The following is a 14,576-nucleotide window of genomic DNA, read 5'->3' as shown; positions in this document are numbered from 1 at the left end:
CGGCTCGCGACTTGCCTCACCACACACTTGCCCGCAGCGCATCAGCGCCACAATCAGTCAGTCACTCTGGCCACTATATAATTTTATACAACATGACTTATACAACACTAGAATTGAACCAGCAATCTCTGGATTGCGAGAAAGCACTCTACCATCTGAACCATGCAACTTTTGTAGACTCAGCAGAATGGGGGTAGTAGTAGTAGTAGTGTGCCAAACAATTCTTCTCATTCCGCCTCATTTTTTGTCAGCTAACGCCTCCTTGCACATGCTGCTTTCCATCTTGCTTTGCTACACTGCTCCGTAAATAGTTGTGAATAGTACGTGTTTAATCTTATATAATTCGATTTTTGTCATTCCATGTAACACTGGTAGATTTCCTGTTTGTATTTACTTATCTCTTCTATTCATCTGACACCATGACTATAGTTAGTATTCTGTATAGTTATGCCCCTTCCCTTCTGATTGGCATGTGCCTAACAAACAATTGAATATGTATGAGTGTGTACTGCTTGGTTGCACTAGGTGTGATGGAGCCTACTGAAGCAGGCTTTGTGCGTAAGGACGGGTACACTGTGGTCTGGTATAACAATATACTGTCAATGTTAAAGAAGTGCTGGCTTGGAATTAGTCGACAGGTGGCAGTGATTAGAGAACAGTGACTTCCTTCTGATGTAAAATCATTTTATGCAACATGATGAATGCATACACTGGAACTGGCAACCTTTGGGTTGGGAACCACACACTCTACCAACCAAGCCATGTCAGCGCTATAGAATCAGCAGAGTGATTCAGTAATGTAAACTGTAAAACAATTTTTCACCGGCAGAGGGCGCCATTTAAATTGCCCATTCATTTTCAATGGGAAAAATTTCCACAGAAAATGTTATTACACCAAATGTGGGAATATTTTGCAAAGTCTGAATAGGTAGCAACTTTGTCCCGAGTGAGCTGAACATTTTGATGTTGGAGTTGTTTGAATTGGTTAAGACATTAAGGAGGAGTTAGCGGACAAAAAATGAGGCAGAATAAAAAGATGTTAATGGTTTAATTTATTTTGAACATGCATACATGTTACATTGGAATACATCACATCGTGCAATTCACAGTTCTACATGTCCAAAAAGCAATAGGAAGAAGCAAAGCTTATTTAATCCTACCCCCCGTTCGTTTCTCATCAATTGCAATACAATTATTAACTTCCTGTATTTCACATGTACTCTTTGCTAGTTTAAAATACATAGGAAAATGATCAGGTCATTTAACAATGTGGTAAAATACTTTCAGCATTCACACAGTAATAACATGCTGGTCTCAGGCGCTTGCATAAATTTTAGACATTCACTTGCTTCAAGTCTGTCTTTTTTTTGTGTTGCTGTTTATTTCCTTTCACTTTGTGGCCCTCATAGTCCTTTCCTGCAGACCAGATAGCATTTACTGTGTGTAATGAAACCCCGCACATATTAAGCATGTAGTGTTTCTCAACAATTCACTGGTTATTATTGAAATAGGGAGCGTCCTCAAATTACTGTCACCTTCTCCATATTGTCAGTGCACTGTCTTTCCCTGCCGCACACTTTGGACGCAGTTCTGCCCAAAAGTGGATCATTGGGGCCCCCCTCCTCAGTTGTCAGTGATGTAAGATGGCTGCAGGGCCCGCCCCCTGGCAAAGCAGATGGCCAATTAGAGAGCAGCAGGAAGTGCTGGTGTAATTACCCTCCATCCCTCGCTTTCCTGTCTTCTTCCAGCACACTCGCACACCAAACAAATGGAGAGATTGAATGAATTAGTGAGTGGTGCAGTGACACTGCACCATGCAGGGCAGACGAGCCGCACACACACACACACACACACACACACACACACACACACACACACACACAGAGGAGCTGGTGATCCTCTTCTCACAAATGGACGCTGCATGTAATCCTCCCTCCTTCTCGCTGTCTGTCTCTGCTTCCTGCGTCAGTGGCGTAATTAGGAGGTGGTTCAGGTCTCTTGGTGGTGGTGGTGGTGGGGGCGCTACACCTTGCAGGGAGGTTTGGACGAAATTTGAAGAACAGAGCCTCAAATAGCCGACTGCGGCTTAAAAGCTCTCAGACGTAACAAGTTGGACAAAAACAAAGCAATGAAGCCACATAACAGCTGGAGACTGCGTGGAGGCTGGTGGTGGTGGTGGTGGTGGTGGAGGGCAAGTTTTGTTTTTTTTCCTTCATAATATGCTCTTGTGCTATCAAATATTGCATCGCATTCATTGTACTGAATGCGGTTCCCTGTGACATCTCTGACTGCAGCTACACAGTTTAGCGGTACCATGGCGAGGGTGTAGCTTCAAAAACAGTGGTGTTTGCCCCCTTCCTGATTTCTTTTTTTCATGTTGCAGATCAAACAAATTGAAATATTAGTCAGTGACAACCCAACTGAATACAAAACGCGGTTTTAAATGAAACTGTTTATTATTAAGGGAGAACAAAAATCCACATCCTATACAGGCTTGTGTTAAAAAGTGATTGCCCCCTAAACCTAATAACTGGGTGGGCCACCCATAGCAACAACTGCAATCAAGCGTTTGCGATAACTTGCAGTGAGTGTCTTACAGCGCTGTGGAGGAATTTTGGCCCTTTCATCTTTGCAGAATTGTTGTAATTCAGCCACGTTGGAGGGTTTTCGAGCATGAACCACCTTTTTCAGGCCATGCCACAACATCTCAATAGGATTCAGGCCAGAACTTTGACTAGGAAACGCCGAAGTCTTCATTTTGTTTTTCTTCAGCCATTCAGAGGTGGACTTGCTGGTGTGTTTTGGATCATTGCTGCAGAACCCAAGTTGGTTTCAGCTGGAAATCACGAACAGCTGGCCGGAAATTTGCATTCAGGATTTTTTTGGTAGACAGCAGAATTCATGGTTCCATTTATCACAGCAAGGCTTCCAGGTCTTGAGGCAGCAAAACAGCCCCAGACCATCACCCTAACACGACCATATTTTACTGTTGATATTGTTGGTTCTTTTTCTGAAATGCAGTGTTGCAGTGTAATCAGAAACACACCTTCTAAAAAGTTCAACTTTTGTCTCGTCAGACCACAGCGTATTTTTTAAGGTCTTGGGGATCATCAAGATGTTTTCTGGCAAAATTGAGACAAGCCTTAATGTTCTTTCTGTTCACCTCTGGTTTTTGTCTTGGAACTCTGCCATGCACGCCGTTTTTGTCCAGTCTCTTTTTTTTATGGTGGAGTCATTAATACTGCTTAGCCGAGGCAAGTGAGGCCTGCAGTTCATTGGATGTTGTTGTGGGGTCTTTTGTGACTGCTTGGATGAGTTGTCGCTGCACTCTTGGGGTAATTTTGGTTGGCCGGCCACTCCTGGGAAGGTTCACCACGGTTCCACGTTTTTGCCATTTGTGAATAATGGCTCTGACTGTAATAATGGCTCTGAATGTTGAGGGACGGTCTTGGCTGACACGTCTCTTCAACATTGCGTGGAAGTCGGGAACAGTACCTCTGGATTGGCAGACAGGGGTGGTGGTCCCGCTTTTCAAGAAGGGTGACAGGAGGGTGTGTTCCAACTATAGGGGATCCCACTCCTCGGCCTCCCTGGGAAAGTCTATTCCAAGGTGCTGGAGAGAAGGGTACGGCCCTTAGTTGAACCTCGGAGACTAGTTCGCATTGCCAGCAGTAAGTCGAGCCTATTCCCGGTTAACGTTGACCTCCGTCAAGGCTGCTCTTTGTCACCGATTCTGTTCATAATTTTCACGGACCGACTATGTGCAGCCAATGCGTCGAGGGAGTCCAGTTCGGGGGCCTTAGATCTCTTCTCTATTTGCAGACTATGTGGTCCTGATGGCCTCATTGAGCTGTGACCTTCAGCGTTTACTGTGCCGGTTTGCAGCAGATTGTGAAGCGTCTGGGATGAGACTCAGCACCTCCAAATCTGAGGCCATGGTTCTCAGTTGGTAAAGGGTGGATTGCACCCTCTGGGTTGGGAATGAGGTGCCCCAGTTGGAGGAGTTCAAGTACCTCAAGGTCTTGTTCACGAGTGAGGGAAGGTTCGAGCAGGAGGTCGTCAGGCGGATCGGCGCAGTAATGCGGTCACTGTACTGGACTGTCATGGTGAAGAGAGAGCTGAGCTGGAAGGCCAAGCTCTCAGTTTACCTGTCGATCACCTCACCTATGGTCATGAGCATTGGGTCATTACCGAAAGAACGAGATGGTGGATACAAGCGGCTGAAATGAGTTTCCTCTGTAGGGCGGCTGGACTCACCCTAAGAGAGAGGGTGAGGAGCTCAGTCGTCCGAGAGGGGCTCAGAGTAAAGCCGCTGCTCCTTCACATCGAGAGGAACCACTTGAGGTGGCTCGGTCATCTAGTCTGGATGCCTCCCGGATGCCTCCCTGCTGAGATGTTCTGGGCATGCTCAGCCGGGAGAAGGCCCTGGGGTAGACCTACGACACGCTGGGGGATTATGTATCACAGCTGGCCTGGGAATGCCTTGGTGTCCTCCCGGTGGAAATAGAAGAGGTGGCTTGGGGACCGGCATGTCTGGGCTTCCCTACTGAGACCGCTTCCCCCGCGACCCGGACCCGGGTAAGCGGAAGAAAATGGATGGATGGATGGATGTGCTTTCACTGTGATTCGCTCGAGTCCCAAAGCTTTAGAAATGGCTTAAGAACCATTTGAGGATCTTTTGGTCTGCTTCACTTTGTCAGGCATGTCCTATTTAAATGATTTCGTGATTGAGAAATGGTGTGGCAGTAGCCAGGCCTGGGTGTGGCTAGAGAAATTGTACTCAGGTGTGATAAACCACCGATAGCCCTTAAAGCGCCAAAGTCGCAAAATTGTGACAAGCAACATTGCTGAATTTAACAAGCCATTTCTGCAAGTATGGTGCCTCATGTAATTAATATTTTACACCAGGAGATGACGGACATCTGTAATTTCAATCTGAGCAACATTTGTGTGTGCATAAGTTTATAGACTATGAAGCCCGTTGTGTGTGCGGCAGAGAGACCGCTTGCCATGACAGTCCACACACAGCTTATTTGAGACAATTATTTGCTAAACTGTGTTCGGGATGTGGTGGGTTGTCAAAACACCTCTAATAGTGAGGGGGTAGCGGGAATCTAAAAAACAAAACAAAACGCAGAAATATCGGCATACACGGTACCATCCGCAGGAGACTCCTCGGCAAAAAATACATTGCTAATAGATATGACCTGAGAATACAATGATCTGGATGAATGAGATTATTCACAGGCATAATACTTGGCTAGATACTTTAGATCTATCTGTAATAATAGCAGTAATAATGGCGGTGCAGGCAGCAGTGGTGGTCAAGATCTCGCTGTGAATGACGATGATGATGGATGGATGGATAGAGTTGCTTGAGAGATGAGGAAGAGTATCACAAGTGGATCAGACATTTTGATGAGCTGGTGTCGTAGAGACAGGGATCTGACAAATTCTAAGCCTGGTGACTTAATATGCACATTAGATGAGTAAATTTACTCTCATCACAAACTTTGGGTCATACTCTTGATTTTTGTAATTTACATCATACCTTTATATCTAACCATTTTCAAGCTACAACCTTTTGAAATAGTAACGTCAAAACCGAAAACAATTCTGGTGCCTAAAGGGGTAAGTTATGTTTTAACAGGGGGGCAGTCACTTTTTCCACATACGGCCATGTCGGTTTGGATTTTTTTTCTTCCTTAATAATAAAAAGTTAAATTTAAAAACTGTATTTTGTTTTTAGTTTTGTTGTCATTCACTAATATTTAAATTTGTTTTGATCTGAAACATTTAAGTGTGGCAAACATGGGGGGAAAAAAATAAATCAGGAAGGGGGCAAACACTTTCTCACACCAGTGTATGCCTTTTCCCGTACAGTGTGGAGGCATGCTGATTTGCCATATTGCCATATAACTTTGCCATATAACTGTTAGGCATGTAACTGTGTGCCATAATAACGGTTCGTTACTTACCTTTATGGTTTTAAAGTCACAATTCATTTCATTTTGGGTACAAAAGGGGAATGTTTTTTGTGGTGGGTCTGTTACATATTTCACCACAAGGGTTTTCAAGCTCTGGCTTCTCCTTGTCACTAACCATAGGCTGAGCTGCACTGTTTTTGTCTACTTTTAGCCACCCTTTGAATGCCTCGATTGCCCATTCTGCACCGAATGCCTCAACTTTTCTCATGGTTCTAGGCTTGCGATAGTGCCAAGGAGAAGCCAGAGCTTGAAAACCCTTGTCTGTTGTCAAAGTCTCCTGTTTTGGGAGACACCTACCAATCCAGGACTCCATAAAATCCATACGAGGTGCTTCTTTGTGGAACAGCAGGTGTGCGTTTTGTAGGTCAAAAGTGCAAACACTGCAGCATTTCATGCCGGCGCTTCACACTGCTGCACCAGACGCAATGGACACACCCTTTACAGTAATTTCCACTTAGTTTAGTTTAGTTACACTGAATGAAGACTCTACGTGATGCAAACGGTAAACCACTGCTTCAATGCACATTTTGCCACTTTTGTGTAGCTCCTCAGCCGGATGATCGCATTATGATAAGGAGCTGGAAGAGTTAACTTTCTACACATGAAACATGTCAGCAGTAATAGGAGTGCAAACCTCGGACAAGGTTTAGATATTAGTTATCCGGTAAGATCACATATTGAACATTTGAAAGCAGATTGACAAAAGATGGGGAAGAAAAGCATCTCATTTAAGTTAATACAATGATAGAATTATTTATTATTATTGTTTTTTTAATTTATGTATGTGTGCTACCAACATGAACTGACTTAGTGTGGCTAATACAATTCTGACATGTGTTTACATGGATAAAAGACATTTATTACTCTGTTTTTATGTACGATGCCGTCATGGACCTCCTGTAATTAAGCACATCTCCTCTCTCCTCAGACCATCAGAAGCTGGAGCGTGAGGCTCGAATCTGCCGGCTGCTCAAACACCCCAACATCGGTGAGTCTGACCTGTTGGAGATTGAGTGTGCACCAATGATTAGAAAGTAGAATAGGTGCCTGGGCTCTAATGGAGATGTTCAAATGGCAAGGAAAGGAGGAAATGACTAAATCAATGACACCTTCTCGCTGCACTTCCTCATGTCCCATTTTCTTTTTTTTCCCCTCTTGTTGGGGCTAATCAATCCCCCCCCGTCCTCCTTTACCATTTACATCCTTGCTGTACGGATGCTCTCGTTTGGTTTGGACATATTTTGGCATGGTCTCTGTTGAAACTTTGGACAAAAGAGGGCATCAAAAAAAAAAAAGACAGATGGAGAGACGAGAGCAAGGAGAAGGAGACAGATGGAGGAAGGATCGAGAAGATGGGAGGAGGAGGAATGAGCAGTCACTCTTGTTTCTTGCTGCAGGGCCTTCCTACTTCACCATATTATACAACTGATATTCATTTTACATAACCATAAGCCAGGATGTGCTGACACTAGACCTAAACGGTGTCTCAGGCTGGCTGATATTGCTGTAATGCTGCGCACTTATATCCTTCACTAAAAAGGGTTCTAAAATTGTGTTGAAAACATGACAAGATTTCTCGTATGGAGAAAAGCTGTATTGTGAGAACAGGGCAGCCAGAAGCCAACCATGGCTGTGAACTATGGCATGGCTACTACGATGAATGATAATTAAGTAATATGTAAGTAACAGTGTGCAAGGCATTATTGAAAGCACACATTAAGTGCTTGAGGCACACATTGAAATCCCACCTACCTTGGTTTTCCCAGCGTCAGCGAGAGATGTGTGGCTGTTTGGTCCATCGTAGTTATATAGCTGCGTGCTACTTGTTGATGTCGAAGCAGAAGCTGTAGTAACTCTACATTTGATCAACTTTACTTCAAGATTTGTCAAATCAACCTGCGTAGATGTTTGGACTTGTATGCACCCTTAATCACAAAGTGGTTCATTGCATTTGGCTCAGTGCCAACTGTCACGTACTGGCGATCACTGGTTCCGTCTCATAACACACCTCATACATAAAAGAGATCCGTGTTGACAATTTAGCGAGACGGTCGCTATATTAAAGTGAGTGAGGGTGTGCATATGGGTTTCTTACGTCATGCATTTATTGGGTAATTAAATACAAGCAATCAACAAAGATGAAGAATCCGCCGAGCAGAGGACCCGGAGTGAGCTCTATCTCCATAACGGTATGCAATTACCAAAGAAAAAAAAAAAAAGAAAGCTGTAAAAAAAAAAAAAAAAAAACCTACACAATGTAACTCAGCCCCTGACCAACAGAGCCAAGAAAGTAAGAGTTGGGACACAATTCTCGGTCACCATGCTGCACCACGGCTTCCAGGCAAAACACACGTGGATGTCCACAGTGTGGCGCAGGGGCCATCTGTGAAACGTGGCTCATTACAGAAATAAAATAAAGAAAAACCCATCAAAAATGGAAAAATAGAGCAAAAAGGCATAATGTAACTAGGAAAAGATCAAATTTTTATACTAATTACTAATAAAAACACAAAGATTTGTCTTTAAATATATATGTATGCATAATGTATGTTGTTGTTGTTATTATTATTATTATTATTATCATTATTATTTATTATTATTACTATTATTATTATTACTATTATACAGTGTATAAACATAACAGTGGTTGATTTGGTCTTAAAAAATGTTGACAATAATATCTGTGAGCGTCAATTTGTGGGACAAACATTTCAAAAAGCACATGTATGCAAGCATATGTGTATGTATATATATATATATATATATATGTGTGTGTGTGTGTGTGTGTGTATGTATGTATATATGTGTGTGTATGTATGTATATATGTGTATATATATATATATATGCATCCCTCAGTATGGCAGAAACAACACCACACCTGTCATCATCGTTCCGTTCACCACATTCAAAATGCACTGCTCAAATGGGGAAAGAAGTTGAGAGGCACAAAGTTCTACATGAACGAGCATATGATAAAACGCAACGCTGACATTGCCAAGAAAGCACAAGACTTGAGGAAGTAGGGAAAGATGCAAAGCACTTGGAGCACCAACGGCAAAGTCTACAAGTCTACAAGCTAAAAGGAGGACCAGTAGAAGCAAGAGTGCTTCTTGTGAAAGATATCAACGATCTGGATCAATATTAAAGATCATATTACCATGACAACAAGGAATATGGAGGATACAATCACAAGGAAAGATCCATACAGTTAGAAGGATTACCTTCAATAACATCTGAAATTTGATATCATCGTTGCAAGGGCCTGCTCAACAAAATCACTGGAATTAGGAACCCATGTACCTACATTCACGGACACTCTCAGTACAAGTACAACAGGAAAGATGGCAGGAAGTGGATCCAGGCATCAACGGCGGAAAAAGGAACAACTTTTGTTGTTGTTGTTTTGCTTTGAATTTTTTTATTATTATATATAACTTATTCCATGCTTCATGGAATTCATTCCATGGTTAATATAAATTATATATGTTATGTTATATTATATATGTAAAATGGGGACTCAACTCACTGAGGGGGGCGGTGATATGTCAACATGTCAGAGGGCCGGTGAGTAAACTTCAGTAGGTATTTTTCTTAAAAAGTTGCAAAATTGCGGCAAGCAACATTGCTGAATTTAACAAGCCATAGAGACAAATATGATGCCTCATGTAGTTGCTATTTTACACTAGAAGATAGCGGACATCTGTATCTTCAATCTGAGCAACATTTCTGGGCTTGTTTCTCTGCAAAGTTTAGGGTTTTAATGAATTTGAACCCCCGTGTGCTACCGGCAGCGAGTCCGCTCGCCATGACAGTCCACAAACAGCACATTTTGGAGCCGATGCTTTGCTTCACCGTGTTCAGGGTGCCAGGAGAGGGATCCCCTCAATGTCCCAGGGGAAATTTTACTGCTCAATGCTTGCTGTTTTAGAACTCAGAAGACAAATTTAAGATTCTCATCTCAGCGGACAAGAGGGTCTTCAGGAGGAGCTGTGCAGAGTCCAGAGGGAACTCCGGCATAAGATCAGGAAGGGGAAGGACTGCTACAGGAGGAAACTGGAGAAGCGGCTGGAGGAGAATAATGACAGGGAAGTCTGGAGAGGCCTGCAGACCATCACAGGCCATGGTAAAGGAGTGGGGAGAGACCAAGCCAGTGGGGACAAGATCTGGGCAGATAAACTCAATCTGTTTTTCAACAGATTTGAGTCTACCCCCCCTCCCTCCCCTACCAACTCACCACTCTTCACCCCCACATCCCCATCCCAGCCATCCTCTACCCCCCTCTCCATAACTGATGATCAGGTGAGGAGTCAGCTGAAGAAGATCAAGGCAAGGAAGGCCCCGGGACCGGACGGCATCAGCCCTAGAATCCTCAAGGACTGTGCTGACCAGCTCTGTGGAGTTCTCAGGCACTTGTTCAATCTCAGCCTGAGCCTGGAGAAAGTCCCGGCCCTGTGGAAGACCTCCTGTGTGGTCCCGATACCAAAGACACCGCGTCCCAAGGAGCCTAACCACTTCAGGCCTGTTGCCTTGACCTCTCACCTGATGAAGACCATGGAGAGGATTATCCTGCAGCACCTGCGACCCCTGGTGGGCACTCAGCTGGACCCCCTGCAGTTTGCTTACCGGCCTCGGATCGGAGTGGACGACGCAGTGATCAACCTGCTGCACAGATCACTGCTACACCTGGAGGACAGCGGGAGCGCTGTGAGGGTCATGTTTTTTGACTTCTCCAGTGCCTTTAACACCATCCAGCCATCACTACTCAGAGTGAAGATGGAGAGTGTGGGAGTAGACCAACACCTGACTGCATGGGTTATAGACTACCTCACCAACAGACCACAGTATGTGAGGCTCCGTCACTGTGTGTCTGACATGGTACTCTGCAGCACAGGTGCCCCTCAGGGTACGGTGCTCTCCCCTTTCCTCTTCACCCTCTACACCTCAGACTTCACACACAGTGTCACATCCAGAAGTTCTCCGTTGACACAGCCATTGTGGGTTGTGTTTCAGAGGGGAATGATCTGGAATACATGACGGTCATCAGGGACTTTGTCAGCTGGAGTGAGCTTAACCAGCTGCAACTCAACACCAGCAAGACAAAGGAGATGATCATTAACTTCCAGAGGAAAACATCTCACTTCACACCGGTGAACATCCAGGGAGCGGACATAGAGTTGGTAGGCAGCTACAAATTCCTGGGTGTTCGCCTTAACAACAAACTGGACTGGTCCGTCAACACCCACGCCCTCTACAAGAAGGGCCAGAGTCGCCTCCACCTGCTGAGGAGACTGAGGTCCTTTGGTGTGTGCAGGACTCTTTTACGGACCTTTTATGACTCTGTGGTGGCCTCAGCCATCTTCTATGCTGTGGGCTGCTGGAGAGGGGGCAGCACGGACAGGGACAGGAGCAGGATCAATAGGCTGATCAGGAGAGTGAGCTCTGTCCTGGACGGTCCTCTGGACTCCGTGGGGGAGAGAAGGATGTTGGCTAAGCTGACATCCATCATGGACAACACCTCTCACCCGCTACATGACACTGTTGTTTCCCTTAGCAGCTCCTTCAGCAGCAGACTGTTACACCCACGGTGTAAGAAGGAGAGGTTCCGCAGGTCCTTCATACCGACCGCTGTCAGGCTCTACAACACCTGCACCACCTGAACCATGTTGTAGTCAATATGTATTCTTTACACTGTATTCTTTACTTGCGTATCTTGCTTGCTGCTGTAACAAGTGAATTTCCCCGCTGTGGGATAAATAAAGTACAAATACAGCCTCATTTTAGTTTATATTTTGTCTAAAAATGTTTCTCCTAGGGCCGTACGGTGGTCTAGTGGTTAGCATGTTGGTCACACAGTCACAGTCTGGAGATCGGGAAGACCTAGGTTCAGTTCTCCCTTGGGCATTTCTGTGTGGAGTTTGCATGTTCTCCCCGTGCATGCATGGGTTTTCTCTGAGTTTTCCTCCCACATTCCAAAAACATGCATGTTTGGTTAATTTGCGACTCTAAATCGTCTGAATGTGAGTGTGAATGGTTGTTTGTCTATATGTGCTGGCGACCAGTCCAGGGTGTACCCCGCCTGTCGCCCGAAGTCAGATGGGATAGGCTCCAGCATGCCCCCGCAACCCTAATGAGAAGTGGCATAGGAAATGGATGGATGGATGTGTCTCCTAAAATGTACTCGGAGAAATAGGTGAGGCGCACGGTGCGTGGTGGTCAAAACATCGCTAATGTTGAGTGGGGTAGCAAAAATGTAGTTGACTAACTGATGGCTGGATTTGCTTGAGAGATGAGGAAGTGTATCACAAGTGGATCAAACATTTTGATGAGTCTGTTGGGTATCATGGAGACAGGGATTGACAATTGAGCCTGAATGCCAGAATATGCAAATTAGATTAGTGAATTTACTTACAAACTTTGGGTCATACTGATGATTTTTCTACACGTCCAGCGCAGCCTCTCACCACCAACCCAGGTAGGCTAACCTATTCACAGCGCTACCTGTTGGAGCTGGACCGGCTTCAGTCAGAGCCAGCGGTATCCCTCCTTTCAAACAACATACCCCGTGAGCTACTTCAGGAGCACAAACGAAAGTGTATACGAAGGAAACGAGGATCCAGAGGAAATATATAAAACAGACTGAGGAGGAGAGGCAGCCAGCTATGGCTACCTGCCGTAACACTGTCAAACTCCGGAACAAGACGGAGATACTTTCTACACTCACAAAGTTTGACATGGCTTACCGACAAACCAGTTTCTTCCAGACTGGCTGTCCGAGGATACGGATTTTCATCTGGATGGATTTAATCCACTTTCACAGATGCAGCAAAAACAAGGAAGTCGATTGGGGGTGGGGTCTGCTTAGCTGTCAACAGAAAGTGTGCAACTAATTTTAAAGTGAAAGAGGCCATGAGCTGCAAGCACTGTGAACTGCTGACCGTGCCACTTAGACGGCACTCTTTACCACGCAAGTTTCCCCAAATCACTGTCATCCTAGTTTATGTACCAGGTCCCGATTTCAATCTGGCTGCTGAGCACATAGCTGACAGTTATAACAGAGCTGTTAGTCAGGCTGGAGAACAACCTGTGTTTCTGTTCGGGGATTTTAACAGGTGTGACATCACCACACATCTTCCTAGTTTGGAGCAATATGTCACAACTCCCACCAGGTTGCAGCTGAAAACCAGCGAGTCCTCAACAAAAACAGTGTTTGGAATAATGAAACATCTGAAACACTGCAGAACTGTTTTGACCTGAAAGACTGGGATTTATTTTTTAATGACTGTGGTGGTGATTTCCACAAACTGACAGACACACTAACTTCATATATTTTGTGAGGACACTCCCACAAGACAAATAACTATTTACCCAAACAATTTAAAAAATGATTGCAAAGAACATGAAATACTGCATTGTTCAAAAGAAAAAGGCTTTCCTAAAAGGAGACAAGCTTATGGTGAGGGTACTGGAAAAAAAAAGTTCAAGAGCAAGGCCAAGCTGGCCAAGGTCCACTTCAAGGATAAAGTGGAGAAGAAATTGACATCTGGGAAAGAGAGGCATGGCAGGGATTAAACATCATGGTGAGCCGACCCACCAAACCTGCAGTGGTCAACTGTTCAGACCCAACCTCCTTTGCAGAACAGCTAAACAAGTTCTTCACATGGTTCAGCAACAGCAGCACACCAAGCATCTGGACCTGCCCAACCCTGAGCTCTCCATCAACCCTCATCATTGATGAACAGCTGGTGACTTCCATCCTACACAGGGTCAACCCACACGAAGCCCCTGGCCCTGACAGGCTCAGAGGCAGGGTGCTCAAGCAACTAGTTAGGTGGAGTTCTCACCAGGCTGTTTCAGCTTCTCCTGGATTCTGGCCGTATTCCCAACAAGTGGAAGGAATCCACAATCATTCCTATCCCCAAAAAAGCACAGGCAATGGACATAAAGGGCTATAGACCAGTGGCCCTGACCTCAGTGCTTTGCAAGTGCACGGAGAGAGCAGTGGGTGACCAGGTGTCCGACAAACTGAATCCACTACAATTTGCGTACAGAGCAAGATGTAGTGTAGAGGATGCAAGTCTGACACTTTTAGAAACCGTCAAAAAACACCTGGACTCTGCACATCAACACACCAGGATTTTATTTATGGACCGTCCTCTGCTTTTAACACTGTAAACGCGAACACCGTGCTGCACCGCCTTTTAGACCTTCAGGTATACCCAAGGCTGGTTAATGGATAAAGGACTTTTTACAGGACCACACCACAACAGATGCTTGTGAGTGGTTTTAAATCTAGCAAATTTGCTTTAAACACAGGGCTCCCACAAGGCTGTATTTTATCTCCCTTCCTCTTCTCTGTATATACTAATAACCCCTCCTGCAGCCGTGAAAGAAATGACACTTTTTAAATATGCAGATGACATTGCTTTGGTGGCCTATATGATTGGCTCTGATGCTCTTTCCCAGTACCAGCAGGCAGTCAGCAAACTGCTCAAAATAGCTGACCATTACCAAAACCCAAAGAGTTGTGCTGTGAAGGCAAAAGCAAGGCACTAACAGCACCATCTCCTTTCCAGCCACTCAGCATCCAG

General features: G+C 44.8%; 1 protein-coding gene across 19 annotated transcripts in view; it reads left to right on the top strand.

The window, feature by feature from the left end:
- LOC129174227 (calcium/calmodulin-dependent protein kinase type II subunit gamma-like) overlaps positions 1–14,576 on the top strand; it is a 103,067-nt gene that overhangs the window by 15,034 nt on the left and 73,457 nt on the right. For all 19 annotated transcript variants that reach the window (XM_054766143.1, XM_054766051.1, XM_054766043.1 and 16 more), the window contains exon 3: positions 6,916–6,975. In XM_054766143.1, the coding sequence (XP_054622118.1) occupies positions 6,916–6,975 (60 nt within the window). The remainder of the gene's footprint in view (positions 1–6,915; positions 6,976–14,576) is intronic.

Source organism: Dunckerocampus dactyliophorus, chromosome 2 (assembly GCF_027744805.1).
Source record: "Dunckerocampus dactyliophorus isolate RoL2022-P2 chromosome 2, RoL_Ddac_1.1, whole genome shotgun sequence".
Lineage (NCBI taxonomy): Eukaryota > Metazoa > Chordata > Actinopteri > Syngnathiformes > Syngnathidae > Dunckerocampus > Dunckerocampus dactyliophorus.
Note: the sequence above shows the minus strand (reverse complement) of the source record. Positions and strands in the feature narration are given on the sequence as shown.